We start from the raw sequence: 19237 nt of genomic DNA, 5'->3' as shown, positions 1-19237 counted from the left end.
TCACCCAGGACAGAGACTGGAGACTCCAAATTGGGTCCCCAAGTACTTTGCCTGGGGAGTTTCTTGGGACAGAGGCCTTAAAGGCCAGTTTGCAATGCTGGTGGGAAGAAGTGGTTCTGGAATCTGCACCCCCCCTCCACTCCCCACCCCACCACCCCCTCCCCATTCCTTCCATCCTGGCTGTCTGGGTACAGATCCCAGTGGGAGAAGCCCTGGATTCCAAGGCATTCCTGTGGGAAAGGAAAACAAGCCACCCACTCTGCCTTTCTCTGGACCGGGTTTTTGGAGATCAGCTCCTCCCAGGACACCCCAGACATGCAGACTTTAGGGAGCCAAATCCCAAAGGGGAGGGAGGGAGTTGCTAATGGTCCCACCATAGAGCCGGCAGCTCCAGCCAGAGCTTTCTGAGGTTTCCCCTTCTGCAGCCCTGGGGGTGCGTGTGTGTGTGTGTGTGAAAGAGAGAAAGAGAGAGAGGGAGAGAGAGAGAGAGAATGTCAAGGCTTTGGGGCCCACGGACATAAGCTCCAATCAAATTTTCCTAGGGCAAGATTTTTGGCCTCTTAGAGTCTCTGTTTCCTCGTCCGTAAAGAGAGGGGGACACTACCAACCTGGAAAACCCATCAGGAGGTAGCGATGAAATAACGGAGGCAGAATGCCCAGCGCACAATGGGCACTGCTAGGGGCGCCTTCAGAGTTTCCGTCGGGGCACAGCCTGGAGGGAGGGGATGGCGTGGAGGGGAGAGGGGGTTTACCTTAGGGCTGCCTTCGCCGGGCGCACCTGCCGTTTTTACTCCGGGGGAGGAGGCTATCTGGAGAGGAGGCGATAGAGATGATCCTTGGGGGAGGGGGGAACGGGGTGTCAGGGTTCCCCCTCCTCCACGGAAGATCTGGGGACCCACGGAGGGGAGCGGTACTCACCGTGTGCGCAGCGCAGGCGAGCAGCAGCAGCAGGGGCGGCCGCGGCCACAGCAGCAAGCGGGGACGCATGGTGCCCGGCGCGTCCCCCGCGGGGCGGGGGGGGGGGGGGAGCGCGGAGAGCGCCTCGACGGCCGCCCGTCCTGTGCGCACCCCCGGTCCGGGAGCTCAGCGCCCTCCGCGGGGGCCCCGGCCGGCCGCCGTGTCCGGACGAGCCATGGCTGTGGCCACCCAGCCCGCGGCGAGCCCCAGGACTCCTCGTCCTCGGAAGAGGTGGCCGCGCGCTAAGCCGCCCAGCCCATTGATAAGGACGCGCGGCGCGGCGGGCGCTCCTCCACGCAGCCGCGACTGGCGGGCAGGGGAGGAGGCGGAGGGAGCGCGCGGGGGGCCGCAGGCGGCTCCGGCAGGCTCAGCCCGGGGGCGGAGGAGACCGGCAGAGGGCACGCTGCCTCAGCCTCGGACGCTGCAACGCCCCCGAGTCCCGAAAGAGCGCTAAGTTCTGGGGCAGCCCTGCCGCAAGCTGGCCGCCCGCCGGCGGGCAACGTATGACGCGGTTTTGAGTCTCGCATCTGCTGATGCCCACGTTCGGGTTAAAAGAAGCTTGAGCTGGTGCCCTGCGGACGTAGCGGGGGCTCCGTAAATGCCTATTGCATCGATCGGGTGGGACAGCTACGTGGCACTTCATTTCCAATTTTCATTTTGAGTTTCTTCCTTATTCAAGTCATACCCTCTCATTCTAGGGAATTTCATTCCCATGGGCGCCATCACACGAGCAGGTTTAGATGATCAGGTGAGAAGCCTGTGGTCCACCCAGGCGTTTGGGGGGCTGCGCTGAAGATGAACCCCTGGAGGCTTTGTGCTCCTGGTGTCCCTGAGAAGCTATTTAAGCACCAGGCAGGTCTCTCCAGTAGCCTGCTCAACCTGAGTCTGAGTGCCCAGGTGACCTGGAGGCTGGCTTTTATTTTATTTTATTTATTTTTAAAGATTTTATTTATTTATTTGACAGAGACACAACGAGAGAGGGAACACAAGCAGGGGGAGGGGGAGGGGGAGTGGGAGAAGGAGAAGCAGGCTTCCCCCGGAGCAGGGAGCCCGATGCGGGGCTGGATCCCAGGACACTGGGATCATGACCTGAGCCGAAGGCAGACGCTTAAGGACTGAGCCACCCGTGCGCCCCTGGAGGCTGGCTTTTAGCCTCTCAGTACAGGACCCTCAAATGGCTCTTACACACCCAATTTTTTTCTTTCTGTGTTTTTGTGCCCATTCCTTTCCTCTTGGCTCTCCTATGTTGGCCTTTCTCCCGGCACTTTAAGCACACATCAGCTGCTTGAATTCCCCCCAAGCCCCTTAGTGATATTATGCCCTTTTGACAGAGAAGGGCATTGAGGGTGCAGGAGGATAAATGACGTTGTTGGGTACCCGAGACTCAGAAGGTCAGATGGGAAAGCCTGGCTAACCCTGATACCCCAATTTTCTGTGACTTCCCTATGGTCAGATGGCTAATCTGCCTTTTTTTTTTTTAAGTTAACCTGCTCTTAAAGCAACATATTCTAGCCCATAGCAGCCTTCCTTACCTGAGGAGGCTATTGATAAGGTAAGGTTGGCAGATCACAGCAAAAATAAGAGGGAAAACAGTGCTTTGAGCTCTCAGGTCCACAATCAATGCCCAGGATATATCAGCCTAAAGTATATATGAACATAAATTCATTTGTAAGAACTTTTGCTACGGAAATACTCACCCAAAGACTTAATGAAATATGTGCAAGGATGTTTGTAGAAGCACGAGTACCGTATCGGAGAACAGGAGATAATGCGTGTGGAAGGGGGACACTCAGCCCCACCCCTGATGTTTCCTTCCTCCCCTAGTGCAGCCATTAGTATAATCCTCTTGACCTTTCTCAAGCCCCTCATTCAGGCCCTCCCCCTAGCACACACACACACACAAATGCAGAGACAGGAAGAGCTCTATGTGTGTCATGCATTTGGGATAAGGACTGACATGAGGTTCTGCACCCCGCCTTCCTTTGACAGCTCCCCCACCTGCAGAGAGCCTGTAAGTGGATCACTGGTGCCAGGCTGTCATTGCTGGTCAAGGCTCTGTGTTGATCCAGTATCACCAGTGACAGGGGGGTCTAAGTAATTCTGCAGTTCAGTGTTAGAAAACCTGCCTGCCCACAGGTATAAACGCATTCTCCAAGATCAACTTTACCGTTCGTGAAAGTGATATTTGACCTCATCTGTCTTAATCTTATTTCTTAAATGGTTCAAGATTCGGGCTGGAAATAATGTTGTTACACCTTAAATGTACATCAGAAAGTGCACGCCGTAAGGACTTGCCATTTTTACTATATAGACTTCCATGTTGCTCAAATATTTTCTTTTTTTTGTATAGATTTGATTTTCTTATTTGACAGAGGGAGAGAGAGAGTGAGAGTGAGAGCACAAGCAGGGGGAGGGGCAGAGGGAGAGAGAGAAGCAGGCTCCCCGCTGAGCAGGGAGCCGGATGCAGGGCTTGATCCCAGGACCCTGGGACCATGACCTGAGCCAAAGGCAGACGCTTAACCTACTGAGCCACCCAGGTGCCCCTCGAATATTTTCTTTTTTTTTTTTTTTAAGATTTTATTTATTTATTTGAGAGAGAATGAGAGAGAGCACATGAGAGGGGGGAGGGTCAGAGGGAGAAGCAGACTCCCCGCCGAGCAGGGAGCCCAATGCGGGACTCGATCCAGGGACTCCAGGATCATGACCTGAGCCGAAGGCAGTCGCTTAACCAACTGAGCCACCCAGGCGCCCTCGAATATTTTCTGTAACCACTGTGTGTATTGCTTTTTTGATGGGAAGAAATTTCAAGAAAACAATACACAAATGGAATCTGTGCTCTATACAAGAGCCTCATGATCGCCAGTAAAATAGCAGAACCACATCTGTTCTGGACAATTTAATAAATTTCTGGCCTGTGGCAAGCCTTCCTCCCTTAAATGGGAGGCTCTGTCTCTCTGAGCATTGAGAAAAGGGTCTGAAGGGCTCCACGAAGCCCATTTACAAGCCATGCATGCAGTTAGTGGCTTTATAAAAGCTGCCTGAGAAAACAATTTCATAATAGGGGTGGAAGGGAAAAGGTAGGGAATTAACAAGGTGTTTAATACCTGCCCTGCGCTAGAGAGCCCTTAGACATTTGGAGTGTGTTACTGTAGCCAGTCCTCCAGGACTATATGAGAGACGTTTACTTTCCTTGATCAATGAGATGGGACCTTGAGGCTTAGGGAGGGTAAGCACTCACCTCCAATAACACAGCTAACGAGGGGCAGGGCAGGATTTGAACCCCGGACTGAGCGCAAAGCCTTTGCCTTTACCTTTTGCACTGTACCAGTCATGAAGATGACTTTATTACCCTCGGGCTTCCAGAGTGCTTTGTAGGCATCATCTCATGTGACCCTTGAAATAGCCTCGTGGGGGTGACAGGACCAGCAGCCGTGGCCGGGCAGGACAAGGAGAACCCTTTGCACAGGTGGTTTCACTGAAGAGTGTTTAATGAAAGGACCATTGAGGTGCGGGGGTTTGGGCAAGGTTAAGGGAACCAACAAGGCACAGCAAGGTGCCAGGGACTAGCAACAGTGGGCCTAAAAAGGATGGCAGAGACTCTCTCCTTGATGAAACTTGAGCTCAACTCCTCAGAGTCCTCTTCTCGTCTAGGCCTGGACCTTGACCCCTCTGTCTCTGGCTTGCCCAGCCCAGTCTCAGCAAGAGTCCCACTGTCCTCAGCTTAGTGAGAATCCCTCCAACTCTTTTCTTTCCCCCCCTCCAACTCTTAAACAAATTTTTTTTATTAACATATAATGTATTATTTGTTTCCCCCCGAACTCTTGATAGCTGACCAACCTTGATATCTGATCAAGTTACTCATCCCCCACCTCTGATGTCTCAATCCTGGCCTGCCTTCAGCAAGAATCCTGCTAAGTCCTGCTAGCGAGAATCCCCCACCCTTGATGGCTCCTCTTAGTGATCTTCCGTCCACTGCGCCCCTCACCCTCCTCCTTGGCCATAAATCCCCACTTGTCCTTATTATGTTCCAAGACGAGCTGGATCTCTCTCCCCTATTGCAATACTCCTATAGTAACAGTCTTGAATAAAGTCTTCCTTACCATTTTATTTTATTTATTTATTTTTAAAGATTTTATTTATTTATTTGACAGAGAGAGACACAGCGAGAGAGGGAACACAAGCAGGGGGAGTGGGAGAGGGAGAAGCAGGCTTCCCGCTGAGCAGGGAGCCCAATGTGGGGCTCGATCCCAGGAGCCTGGGATCATGACCTGAGCTGAAGGCAGGTGCTTAACGACTGAGCCACCCAGGCGCCCCTTCCTTACCATTTTAACAAGTGTCAGAATAATGTTTTCTTTAACAAGGGGCCAGGAGAGAAAGCAGTGTCCCAGAAGTTGGTAAGAGCTGTCCTGGAGTCACCCTCGGAACTTAACCATAGAGGGAGGCAGCCACTGTCAAAGTTATGGCCCTGGCAAGGGGTCAAGTGGTCAGATAAACACCCTGACTTCCCTTCTCCTGTCCACTGATCTCCTGGTGATGTCTTCCATTGGTTGAACACAACCCAATGCCAGAGATAAGGCAGACTGACGAGAGAGGGAAGCTATCCATACAGTTTACTTGCGGGATGGAGAAGGGAGGAAAATGGGTTTGGGAGGGAGGAGGCAAAAGGAGAATAACCCCACTTGGAATATTATACCCATTGAACAGATGAAGAAACTGAGATGTGATGAGGCTGTAGCTCAAAATCCCACATTTGGGAGGTAGGCTTGCTGGTACAGAATTCCGGACTTTGGGTCCCCAGCCCTGAATTGTTTCCGTCCCACACCCATCTCCCCCAGCTGTAGTGATGGAAAACCACAGCAATTATTTATTATCATTTCACAGTTCTGGGGGTTGACTCTTTTCAGCCAGACAGTTCTCATTCAAAGTCTCTCCCAGGGGCACCTGGGGGGCTCAGTTGGTAAAGCAGCAAGCAGCCAAGTCTTGATTTCAGCTCAGGTCATGATCTCAGGGTCATGGGATTGAGCCCGAGGGTCATGGGAATGACCCCCAGTGGGGCTCCGTGCTCAGCGGGGAGTCTTCTTAGGACTCTCTCTCTCCCTCTCCGCCTTCCTCCACCCCTTCTCAAATAAATAAATAAATGTAAAAAAAAGTCTCTCCCAGGGTTGCAGTCAGACTGTGGCTAAGAGTCACCCTAAGATGCGCTCAGTCAAATGGCTGGGGCCAGAGCAGCTGGGGCTCCTTAGGTGTCCCCCGCTGTCTCTGTATGCTTTCTCCACATGGTTGCAGTGGCTCATGATCCCAAAGGTGTGCATCCCAAGAAAGAGCAGGTGGAAACTCTACTGTGATTGATGACTCAGCCTGAAAACCACACATTACTGCTTCTGTTGCTTCGTATTGTCCATATTACCAATCGATCTATCATAGTCACTAACTCAGAAAAGGAACTGGTGAGCCCTGGCATGCTGGGCAGCCAAGTGGTTGGCGGGGGGGGGGGGGGGGGGGGGGAGTCCCAAGACAGGCGGACAAATTGAAAAGAGAGCTCCTGGCTGGGTTTGCACACACTGTTGCTCAACAAACTCAGATAAACTCATGGCAAGAGAAGCCAGTAACTCACGAGATGAGGGTTTGGAAAAGAGAAAGGGAGAAATTTCTTTTGGGTGCCTGCAGCGGTGGGGATGTGGAAGCCTCAAGCCTTAACCATCGATCTTCCCGGCCCAGCCCACAAGATGTGATTGTGATTTGATGTTTGAGTCCAGGAGCAAACGGTCAAGAAAGAATTCTTGGGATGTTTTTAGTGCAAAAAAAGGTGGTTTTATTAAAAACACAGGGACAGGGTCCATGGGCAGAAAGAGCTGCTCTGGGATTGTGAGGAGCAGCTGATTATATACTTTTAAGTTGGGAGACAAAGGAAGTTTCCAAAAGGACTTTCGTATGTTAAAGAAGACTTTACAGGATCCTGGAGGCCTGGCTATTGTCAAGCTAAGGTTGTTTTCCTCCAGGAAGGTATTAACATTAAAGGCAGTTGGGAGTTCCTGGAGGAACGTCTTTCTCTGCCTGTCTCAAGTATTTGTCAATGGGTGGCTGGTTATAAGGACATTTAATTTTATCTACAATTCTTTTGCCTTTGTTCTCCACATCAAGATGGACATCTAGAGTCTTATAGAGAGAGGTTGGTGGGGGGGTTGTGCGCAAGAGAGCTGTCAGAGAGCAGGTGGTCATGGGTGGGGGTCGATATGTGTTCAGCACAAGATCATGGTGGGGAAGGGGATGTGAGGGTGTGATCTTCTAGGCATTCCATTGCTATGAAGGCTTTTCTGGTCTGGTGGTTGGAATATTCCGGTCATTGCAAAATGTCTTGTCAATGCCTCAAGAAAGTGCGATAAGAAATAAGCACAAGGGTTTTAAGTTAGAGCTGAGTTAAGGGGTCTTGACTATTTCTGGTTAAAACTGTTGGGGTCTATAGTTGAGCAAGAGGGCTCACTGACATCCAGACAATCACAGAAGCCTGCCCAGGTTCAAGGGAAGCAGCATAGACTCAATCTCTTGATGAGAGAGAATGAGAAGATTCTGGAAGAGTGTGTGAAACCATAAATACCATTATGGCCATTGTGGGGAAATACCAAACTATACACCCTCTAAACTTCATTATAACCCCCATGAGTGATGGAGAGGGGCCATCTCTCTCTCTCTCTTTTTTAAAGATTTATTTACCAATTTGAGAGAGAGAGAGTGGAGGGGTGGGGTAGAGGGAGAGGGAGAGAGAATCTCAAGCGGACTCCCTGCTGATTGTGGAGCCCAGTGCATTCCATTTGTTAAAAAAAAACGCTGTACCAGGAAGAGAGCTATGCCCCAAGACAACTCCTATCATCTGAGAGACACTTATCCACATAACAAGACAAACCTTATTTATCACACATTTTCTCCCCTCCCTTTCCCATAACTTGCCTCCCCAGCCCAGAAGCCCCCACACCCCCTTTTCCTTTGTTTAGCCTAAAATGGTATATACACTTCAATCATCTGACCACCTCCCTAAATCTCATCTCCTTGTGAAACTCCCACGCATCTGCAGGTCATTACTACTGCTTTTGTTCTTGTTAATCTGTCTTCTATCAGATTGATTTGCAAGCTTCAGCCATTGAACCTGGGAGGGTAGGGGTAAAAGATTTTTCCTCCCCTACAGTGCAATCCCCCAAAAGCTAAATTTAAAAAATCCCTGGTGCCCAAAGGGAAAGAGATCTTTTCTCCTCTTCCTTCTCTTTTAGCATTTCCTTTAGAAAACTTGTAATTAAAAATCTCCTCCGTCTCTTTGAGATGTATGTATTTCCTTTTTAAAAAGGAAATAAGCCTATTGCCAGTTTTTCTTGAAGGCGGTGGATCCATCTCCATGAAATGTGGATATCAAGGCCCTCCAGCTCTCTGTCACTGTGGGAGGTTAGTGCAGACATTTGGCTCCAAGTTGTAATTTCCTGCTTGTCAAAAAGATACGAGAAGTTTTATTTTCCCTTTGGATAAAGACAATTAACTGCCTGGCTCTATAAAAGGGTAAGATTTCTATTTGTCTTTGCCATCTCTTTTGTGGCTTGTCAATGATGTGCATTTCAAGCTGGTTTAATGCTTAATAATAAAACGGATTCATCTTTTCTTCATTTGGTGGAGAGGGTTCACCTGGTTGACCAGAGATTTTATTTTAAATTACTTCTCCAACATGAAATTAGTTTTTTGCATTTTTCCAGGAACAATAAACACTTGTTAGAGAACTAATTAAGCCCATTCATTCAATGAATATTCATTGAGTACCTACTCTGTTCCAGGTGGCTATGAGAGAATGATAGAGGCCTGGGGAAATTGCCTGTGGAGATCTCAGCCCTGTGTACAAAGCCTGGGGTACTTTAATTGCACCCCCTCCCAGGAGGCCCAGCAAGATGATGGAGGCTGGCGGTCAAGACTTCAGAGGTTTAACGCAACCACATAGTTAACAAACCAATTGGTGGGCTGAAGTGAACAACTACAGAATGTATGGTCGATACTGTAAACCACAATACATTCTATGGGAGACTGTACCAGGGGCCAGACCAAACCTTGTGGGTTAATGTATGAGGTCACCATTCTCATAGGTAAAATATATTTGAATATCGATAACTTTATAAGGTTCAATCTAATAGACATCTGTTGGTGTGTCTGGCTGGCCTCCATTCCCCCCCTTCTGGTACAAGGATCTCCCTTCCCCTCCTCCACTCTCAGACCTTGGGGCTTGGGGGGGGGCTTTCACCAACAGCAGCCCAGGGGTGAGCACATGACCCAGACCTAGGCGAGGAGAGGCAGCACCACCAACTAAGCACAGTAATTGGCTCAGGGATGGGCACGTAACAGATGCTGGGCCAATAAGAGTGGCACCACCAAAACCCACGCATTAGCATTATACTCAAGCTAGTACCAAGATGGCAGCCCTCCCACATCATGAAGAGTCCTGCTTGAGAATGAAGCCCACACAGAGTGGAGAACCAAGAGGCCAAGAAAGACAAGCTCCTAACACTATCCTCTGGTACCTAGATGCAGCTGTGACTGAAGCCTCTCTTGATAGAAGATAGGTAGATAGATAAATTTTTAACTTTTTTTACTTCTAACTTCTGAATTCATTCTGTCACTTGTAATCTCTTTCTGTCACTTAAATCCACTTCTGTCACCTGTAAAAATTTCCACTGGCATACATGTAAGGAAGGCTTCCCGGGAAAGTGACATTTGAGCAGAAGGGACTGGTTTGGGGGTAGGGGCTGAGGAGAGCATTGGGAAGGAGTGAGGGGTTGGCTGTCCCTGGGTGGCTGGGTTTAAGGCCTTCACCAAATGACCACACCAATGAAATGAACTTGCTCTGCCCCTTCAGCTGCTCAATAAACCAAACAAAGAGGTCTGTCCTCTCTTGAATGTGAGCTTTTCTGGAGCCCAGGTAATGTATTATTGATGAGCCATAAATAATGGGGCAAGCATGATTTCCTATTCAGTGCTGAAGTACAAAGGTATAACACTGACATTTTAATGAGGTTTTTATGGTCCAAGCTCACTGTTTACACTCTGGAAATGTGGGCTGGCTTTCTCGGGAAAGCAGTTTTCCCTTTACTTTTCTTATTTTCCTCCTCCATTTGTCAGCATCCTTTTAAATATTTATATGAAATATTATCATTAAAACAGATCAAATAAAAGAGAGCAAATAAAACCATATCTGAAAGACAATGTTGCCAGTGTTCCCAAGACCTTACTTTCACTAGAGGGAACAAAGAAAGATCAGGTGCACCCCGACCTCCCAGAGGCTCCCTACATTTCTGCCTGATTAGGCAATTTGGCTTGGTGTACAGAAAAGAATGCCGGCAACAAACAAACCTGGATTCAAATCCTGACTTAGGCATCAATTCACCATGTGACCTCAGGCAGTTACTTTATTTATTTATTATTTTTTTAAAGATTTTATTTATTTATTTGAGAGAGACACAGCGAGAGAGGGAACACAAGCAGGGGGAGTGGCAGAAGGAGAAGCAGGCTTCCCCCGGAGCAGGGAGCCCGATGCGGGGCTCGATCCCAGGACCCTGGGATCATGACCTGAGCCGAAGGCAGACGCTTAACCGACTGAGCCACCCAGGCGTCGGGCAGTTACTTTAGCCCTTCAGGGCTAATATCCTCATCTTTGTAATGGGGCAAATAATACCGATCTTTCAGTATTATCACGAGGTTGAAAAAAAAATCAGTGGGATTAAATGGCCTGCATATACAACTTGAGATGCATTTGGCTCCAGATAACAGACAAATCAACTTAAGTTGGCTGAAGTAGTGATAGGGATGAGTACTGGCTCACGTGACTGAGAGTCCAGAGACAGAGCATACTTCAGGGTGGACTCACGCATGGTTCAGGTTGTGTTTGTGCATGGTTCTCTTTGCTCGGCCCAACCCTGAGTTGCATAAGCTCAGGCTGGTAGCAAGATGGCTACAGCAGTTCTGTACCCTCCCATCCACAGTCAATGCCAGAGAAAAGAGAATGTGGTACTCTCTTAAGATGCTGACGCTTCTCCATTGAGAGGTGGAGTCTGTTGGGGGAGAAGAATTTACTCTGCCTGTCGAGGTCCTTCTAGCTGGACTAAAAAATCTAGTGGACATGAGACAGATGAACGGGAGAAAGTCAAATTTAATATCATATATTTGGGGAATCCACACAGACAAGAAATTCCTAAGACAGGTGAAGTAAGTTATATATGTCATTCTGAACTAAGGAGGAGGAGCTAGGGGTCTGGGACTTCAAAGGGAAGAAAAGCAATTCACAGGAAGATGAAAAAGAGTAAATGTTTGTGAACAAATGTATGCTGGACCCCTCAAAAACAAGGGCACATAGAGGACTTTGATCAAACAGGCCTTACTGGGTCCCTCCCTGCATGCCATACCTAGTCCATAGTATAATGTAGTTGTCTATGGTATTACCTTCCTTCTTGGACCAATTCCTCTATCTACATTCTTTTCAGGGAGTAGGGCGGGGGGGAACTAAAGAGCTTTTCCTAGATCTGCTGGGTATTGATTGATTGCTTTTTAAATAAAAATAATCTTCATGCCAAAGTGGCCCATCTTGGAGTGGTCTGCCCCTATAAGTCTATGTAGGGGGCCAAGGGCAGCCACTCCAACCTTGAGATCAAGACCTGAGCTGAGATCAAGAGTTGGATGCTTAACCAACTGAGCCACCCAGGCACCCCTACCTGAGTGGATCTGTGAATGGCCTCAACCAATAGAATGAGGTTGGAAGTTGTCCTGCACAACTTTCAAGGCTAGGTCATAAGGCTAGCTTGTGCCTGGCTCTCTTCTGGAATACTTGTCTTCAGAATCTAGTGACCATTTTGGGAGGAAGTCCAGGCCATATGTGGGTATTTTGGCCTAGAGCCTCATCTAGGTTTCCAGCTGGCAGCTTTAGCATCAACCACCAAATGATGCCTTCAGACAAGTCCACCTCCCTGCTTTTGAATCTACAAGCCATCTCTGCTGTGCCCTGTCTGAATTCCCTTCCCATAAAAACCATGAAAGAGTTAAGGATTATAGTTCTAAGCCACTAAGTTTTAGGTAATTTGTTATGGAGCAATACATAATGAATACAACATAAAATTTCTTAAAAATCCTACAAGACAAAAACCATTAACAGCAAAGTCAAATGACAAGCTAGGGAAACTTTTTGCAACAAAAGACTGTAATATAGAAAGACTGTAATATAGAAAGGCTGTAATATAGAAAGAGCTCCAGTGATTCAATAAGAAAAAAATCAAGAACCAAATGGAAAAGAGTAAGGGACATGAACTTACAGAAAAGACAACATAAATGTCCTGTAAACATATGAAAGCATACTCACTTTTACTCATTATTAGAGAAATACAAAATAAAACCATACTGAAATACTACTTTTCACCCACTGAATTGGCAAAAACATAAAGGTTTTATAATATATTCTGTTAGGGAGGTCATAAGGAAACCAGCACTTTGATACATTATGAGTAGGAGTAAGAATTAAGACAAAGGCCATTGAGGGCAACCTGACAATAGTTATCAATATTACAAATGCACAGACCCTCTGACCTAACACTTCTACTTTGGGGACTTTTCCTATAGATATACTCACATGCATATGAATGAATGTATGTACAAGTTTGTAGAAATGACATGTGCACTTATATAAATCATCACAACATTGTTTATATGGCAGAAGATCAGGAACAACCTAAATATTCAATAATAGCAAACTGATTACAAAAGTTATGGAATTTCTGCAGCCAGAAAAAACAATGGGGAGGGGGGGTGCCTGGCAGGCTCAGATGTCCCTATTTGGGCTTTTTTTTTTTTTTTTAAGATTTTATTTATTTATTTGAGACACAGAGAATGAGAGAGAGAGAGCATGAGACAGGGAGGGTCAGAGGGAGAAGCAGACTCCCTGCCGAGCAGGGAGTCTGATGCGGGACTCGATCCCGGGACTCCCGGATCATGACCTGAGCCGAAGGCAGTCGCTTAACCAACTGAGCCACCCAGGCGCCCCCTATTTGGGCTTTTAAACAGGCGGTGAACTTCTTATAAATGCAAGCATACATATAATTGCTTGTGTATGAATAATGTATTCCTAAAAGATAAATAAGAATCTGGTGGATGCCTGAGGGACTCAGTTGGTTAAGAGTCCAACTTTTGGTTTTGGCTCAGGTCATGATCTCAGGGTCGTGAGATCGAGCCCCATGTTGGGCTCCATGCTCAGTGGGGAGTCTGCTTGAGATTCTCTCTCTCCTTCTGCCCCTCCCCCTGCTCACAAGCATGTGCACACTCTCTCTCTAAAAATAAATAAATAAATCTTTAAAAAAGAATCAGGTAACATGGGTTACCTCTGAGAAAGGAAACTGGTGATTAAGGACAGGGGTAGAAGGGAGATTTTTTACTTCTCAGATTTTGAACCATATGAATATATTGTCCATATTCCAATTCTATACACACACACACATAAGTATATGTATATATAAATTTAGATCTCACTTGGCATAACCCATTAATGACTTTATCTACAAATATCTTGGAAGTCCTACCATGTGCCACGCAGTGTACAAGGTGATGAGTATACAGTGATGAACAAGTCAGCCTTACTGAACTGATACTCCAGGAAGACAGACATCGAGAGGTAAGCCTATTAGTCTAGAACCACATTCTCCAGTAAGTTCATTGAAGGGAGAGCAGCCAGTGCTGGGAGAGAAGGTGGTGGGGTAGGACCTGATTTAGAAAGGGAAGCGAGGGAAAGCCCCTCTAAAGAAGAGATCCTTAGACTGAGTAGGAATTAGCTAAGTTTTATTTGAAAGGCTGCAGGCTCGAAACAACAACCATTTTATTATTTCTCATGAATGTTAGGGTCAGAAATTCAGGCAGGACTGGACTGGGCTGTTAAAGCAGTCACAGACCCACACACATTCAAGGGGAGGGCACAGGGACCCCATGAGAGGAGCCTCAGAGTGCTCCACCCGACCACAGCCCCTTGGCCTGGTGTGGTGGGCCTGGGATCATGACCTGAGCTGAAGGCAGACACTTAACGACTGAGCCACCCAGGCGCCCTGAAATTCTGCATTTCTAACAAGCTCCTGCACTACATTTCATACTTTGAGTAGTGAGTGTTTAGAAATCATCATATCTCAGGGGCAGCTGGGTGGCTCAGTTGAGCGTCTGCCTTCTGCTCAGGTCATGATCCGGGGGTCCTGGGATCGAGCCCCGCATTGGGCTCTCTGCTCAGTGGGAAGCCTGCTTCTCCCTCTGCCCTCCCCCTCCCTCCCCTCCCCTCTCTCCGTCCCCTCTCTGCCCCTCCCCCTCCCCCTGCTCGCTCTCTCACTCTCTCTCAAATAAATAAGTAAAATCTTAAATAAAAAAAAAAGAAATCATTGTATGTTTTCAGTTGAAAAAAAGAGATAAATGGGATGCAGGTACCAGGCAAGCAGAGGTGAGATGATGTCATCCAGGTCCAGAATCTTCTTCCTGTCTCCTTGTTCTGCTAATCCTGCTCACCAGCTTCACCTTCAGGCTCAGGCTTGCCCTGGCCTCTGATGGCTGCTGCACTTCCAAGGACTCACTTTAGGAGACTACAATGTCCAGAAAGAGAAAGGTACTATATTTATGTGTGTCTCTGTCTTAGGACAGAGGAAGCCTTTTCCAGAGGTTCCCCCGGAAGGCTTTCCCTAATGTCTCTGTCGCCAGAACTGGTTACATACTCAACGGTAAATCAGTCGTTGGCAAGAGGATGGGGAGTTCTGTGACTGACATAGACTAATCAGCATCTATTGCTGGAAGTGGGGATCTGGGGAACTGGGACTGGGGAGGATCCCAAGCTAGAAGGTGGGAGTGGACAACCAGCAGTGTCCACTCCACTATAATATGCAATTTGGTGAATTGTACAGAGACCTACATATTATATCTATATCCATATCTATATATCTATTTGTATGTCTATCTTTACATATAAAACAGGGAATTAGGCACTTTTTCTAAGAAAAAAATTTTAAGACAAATTAAAACGTGTTACCCAATACCCATTAACAAGTGTACGGAAACAAGCATTTGATGATTTAAGCTGGAGTGGAAAGGTCTGGGACTGTGGGAAACAAAGCATTTGTTCTAAAATCTACAACCTTGTGGGGGAACAAAACAGAAGGAACTGAAACAAACTACTATATAAGCAAATGGATTTTTTTCGCGCACTTGTCCAACAGTTACTGGGTAATCACTATAAACAAAGATCTGTGTCAAGGGCTGTGGGAGATCCAAAGATAAGGCACAGTCCCCTCCTGATAAGAATTTCGCAGTTTAAGACACACAAGTAATAATGGGTGCAACATATAAAAAGATAAGGGCCAAAAAAGATGCTAGAACAAAGTGTATGGAACTCAGAGTAAGGAAACAGTCCTTTTGACTCAGAGGGCTGTGGGGAGGGTAGAAGATATCTCCAGACTAGCCTTGAAAGGGAGATTTTTTTTTTTAAGATTTTATTTATTTATTTGATCTGAGCGGGGAGCCCAATGTGGGACTCGATCCTGGGACTCCAGGATCATGACCTGAGCTGAAGGCAGTCGCTTAACCAACTGAGCCACCCAGGCGCCCGAAAGGGAGATTTTTAATCAGCGCTGTTGGCAGCAGGGACAGATTGGAGAATAGGAAGATGGGAAAATGAATATTCCCAGTGTGCGTGGGGGGGATCCACATACAGCACAAGTGACGTGGGTGTGGGGAAGGCAGGTATTCTTATTGGATTCCTACTATAATTTCTTATCGACACGAAGCCATAAATAATATCAAGCAAGTGTCAAGGCATACAATGAAAAAATGAAACATATATAACAAACAAAGCATACAATGAAAACTCCAAGGAAGAGAAAAGCTTGAATCATCTGTGTAAGGAATAATGTCCATGGGTGAGCAGGGTGGAGTAGACAGGACAGGAATTCTGGGGAGCAAGTTATGGTTTAAAACTCCTAAATATCAGTATCAGAACAGAAACAGTTTCTTCAGTGAATAAATTGCAACAACAACAAAAAGATATGGAGGGAGAATCTGTCGATTAAAAGACACCTAAAGGACATATTAGTCTATTGTAATGTGTGGGTTTTATTTGAATTCTGATTCATTCAACTCTAAACATGACATTTATTTTATTTTATTTTTTATTTTTTAAAGATTTTATTTATTTGGGCGCCTGGGTGGCTCAGTTGGTTAAGCGACTGCCTTCGGCTCAGGTCATGATCCTGGAGTCCCTGGATCGAGTCCCGCTCTCGCAGGGTTCCAGTTTATAGTATCTCCCGACTTTCTCACTTCCCCTCGGGAATCCATTGCCTTCGCACCTCATAAGTCGCTCTCGAGTCTCCCCCAGGCCCCACAGACTGCTCCGAGTCCCCAGAAGTCACCTTTGGCTCCCCCCGCCCCACGTCCCTGGGGAGTTTGGTCGCGTCCGGCCGCAGACACCCCCCCCCGCCCGGCGCCGGGAGCGCGTCCGACAGCAGGGTTAGATGGAGAGAGGGCCGGCTGAACCCTTTGGGATGGGGGGGGTGCCTATGGGCTTAGGTGTATGAGCTTTAGGGCCCTTCCTTTTTAGTTCTATCTATTCCAACTTTCTATCTAAAGTGAAACCCCCTAGGGCGCCTGGGTGGCTCAGTTGGTTAAGCGACTGCCTTCGGCTCAGGTCATGATCCTGGAGTCCCGGGATCGAGTCCCGCATCGGGCTCCCCGCTCGGCAGGGAGTCTGCTTCTCCCTCTGACCCTCCCCCCTCTCATGCTCTTTTTCTATCTCATTCTTTCTCAAATAAATAAATAAAATCTTTTTTTTTAAAGATTTTATTTATTTATTTGAGAGAGAGAGAATGAGAGACAGAGAGCATGAGAGGGAGGAGGGTCAGAGGGAGAAGCAGACTCCCCGCCGAGCAGGGAGCCCGATGCGGGACTCGATCCCGGGACTCCAGGATCATGACCTGAGCCGAAGGCAGTCGCTTAACCAACTGAGCCACCCAGGCGCCCCTAAACATGACATTTATGACATTTGTGGGACAGTTGAGTATTGGGTATTTGAAGATGTTAAATTACTTTAATTTTTTAAGGCACTGGCATTGTGGTTATGTTTTTAAAGAGTTTTTATCTTTTGGGGATATATTCTGAAATATTTATGGATGAAATGATGCCTGGGGTTTTCTTCAAAATAGTACAGGGAGTAGGGGAAATGTATAGACGAAACAAGATTGACCGTGATTTGATCATTGTTACAGATAGGTGTTGAAGGTTCATCATACTATTCTGCCGACCTTCGTATATGTTTGAAATTTACCATAACAGAAAACGTAAAACAAACTATACTTAAGTATTAAGTGAATCCGTGAACGAAAGTCTGTCGGGAAGCTCCGCCCACGGAGCTGGGGAGGCCCCGCCCCTTTGGGCCAGTTCCTCTCCCGCCGTCCGCTCTCGCAGGGTTCCAGTTTATAGTATCTCCCGACTTTCTCACTTCCCCTCGGGAATCCATTGCCTTCGCACCTCATAAGTCGCTCTCGAGTCTCCCCCAGGCCCCACAGACTGCTCCGAGTCCCCAGAAGTCACCTTTGGCTCCCCCCGCCCCACGTCCCTGGGGAGTTTGGTCGCGTCCGGCCGCAGACACCCCCCCCCGCCCGGCGCCGGGAGCGCGTCCGCGTCGTCATGGCGACGCTCGGAGCAGAAGCTGGCGGCGGCGCGGGCCGAATCCCGCCCCGGAACCATCTCCTGTGTGAGCGGCCTGGGACCTGGGGCCAGACGTGGCCCCCTGCGCCGCCGCTGAGCAGGCTTGAGGCAGCCCGAACCCCGGGCGGGTGTCCCGCCGCCAGTCAGACTGGGCTGGGGTCAGAGGAGAGGTCGGGCCTAAAGGGTTACGTGAGGATCGGGGTGCTGCGTGGGTCTGGCGTCGACCCCCTACTCCTAGCCGGAGATGGAGTAAGGGGGCGCTGAGGGAGCAGGCGTTTGGCTAGGGGGAGAAGGCCTGCCGGGTAGAGGATGGGGGTGTGTGAGAAGAGACAGGGTTCACCCCGGAGGGAGTGAGCTGGAATAGGAGCTCTCGTGAAAATGGTTTAGCCATTGTTCCTGCCCGAAGTACAGGCAGAGAACTTGAGGGAGCCAAGAAGAGGGAGCCTGAAAGTGAACTTGGGGCAGGTGTTGAAGGGGATGGAGGGGAACGAAGCGGGCGGCTGAGGAGTGGGGAATCCTCAGAGATGCTAGGAAGGGGCGGGGGAGGTGGTAAGGGGAAAGGAGAAACTTTCAGAAAATGATTATTAAACATTTTCTTCTGTGTAGTCAGTGTATTTTGCTTGATGCTGTGGACTGTGGAGAATCTAAAGCTATGAGCCTTCTCCAGGAAAAAAAAAAAAGTACACAAAGATCCACATATGATTTTACATTGAATCTCAGGCATTGCAGAGCAGCCCCCAAAGCATGTACAAGGATCCCAAATTTAGAGACTTAGCTGTAGAAGATCGCAAGATGTATAGGCTTTGTAAAGTGCCGTGTACAAGGCAATAAATCATGAATACCCAATGAGTAGTAGAGGCGGTAATTGCTAAAGAATGGTGAAGGGTGTTGGGGACAGTGTGGACTTTATGAAGAGGGTGGAACTTAACGTGACTGTTAAGGAAAAGCAAGTCGGACATGAACCAGGACCCTAGATCCTACGACAGAGCTCCTAGGAATGCCTTTGTGGCGCTGGAGAAGGTCCCTTGGCTACTCTCCCTCCTCATCACCCCAGAGACGGGCCCAGGAAGGTGGTCCAAGAATGCCAGTGTCTCCAAATGTTAAAGGGTTTCATGGTCACATGCAGCTAAGAGCCGATTTGGAGAAATCTCAGAAGAGGCCTGTTTAACTATTTACTTCAACCTTTTCCAATTTTATTTGATCGTGAGCACCTTTATTTTTCCCTTCAGGTGCCTCTTCTAATAGCTCAAGAACATCTCAGGACTACATTTTGGGAAAAGCTCTTGAGGAGAGAGAATTAAGGACCACGGAAGTGTTTTGAGCAATGGCACTATATTGGGTTGTGATGTGTGACACAAGATTAATGGGACATCCCTGTGTGGGAATGGAATGGCCAGGAGAGGCAGGGAGGCAGGGAGGGCCTGGTCCACACAGTCACAGAGGTACATTTGTCAAAGATTGAGAAAAAAAAAAAAAAAAGTGTGTGGTTTCTCATACTGCTGCTGTTTTTTTTTCCCCCCCAGGAAATGACCTTTGGCTCTAAAAAGAAGACTCG

At 47.9% G+C, this 19237-nt stretch overlaps 1 protein-coding gene across 1 annotated transcript in view; it reads right to left on the bottom strand.

The window, feature by feature from the left end:
• SCTR (secretin receptor) overlaps positions 1-987 on the bottom strand; it is a 75384-nt gene extending 74397 nt beyond the window's left edge. Inside the window, exons 1-2 of the mRNA XM_045868509.2 lie at positions 919-987; positions 753-809 (exon numbers count right to left, since the gene is read on the bottom strand). Coding sequence (XP_045724465.1) covers positions 753-809; positions 919-987 — 126 coding nt within the window. The remainder of the gene's footprint in view (positions 1-752; positions 810-918) is intronic.
• Positions 988-19237: the final 18250 nt, after the last annotated feature.

This window comes from Mirounga angustirostris, unplaced genomic scaffold, assembly GCF_029215605.1.
Source record: "Mirounga angustirostris isolate CCGP_5_RB_7025 unplaced genomic scaffold, mMirAng1.0.hap1 SCAF_3, whole genome shotgun sequence".
Taxonomy (NCBI): Eukaryota; Metazoa; Chordata; class Mammalia; order Carnivora; family Phocidae; genus Mirounga; species Mirounga angustirostris.
The sequence above is the reverse complement of the archived record's forward strand: the minus strand, read 5'-3'. Positions and strand labels throughout refer to the sequence as shown.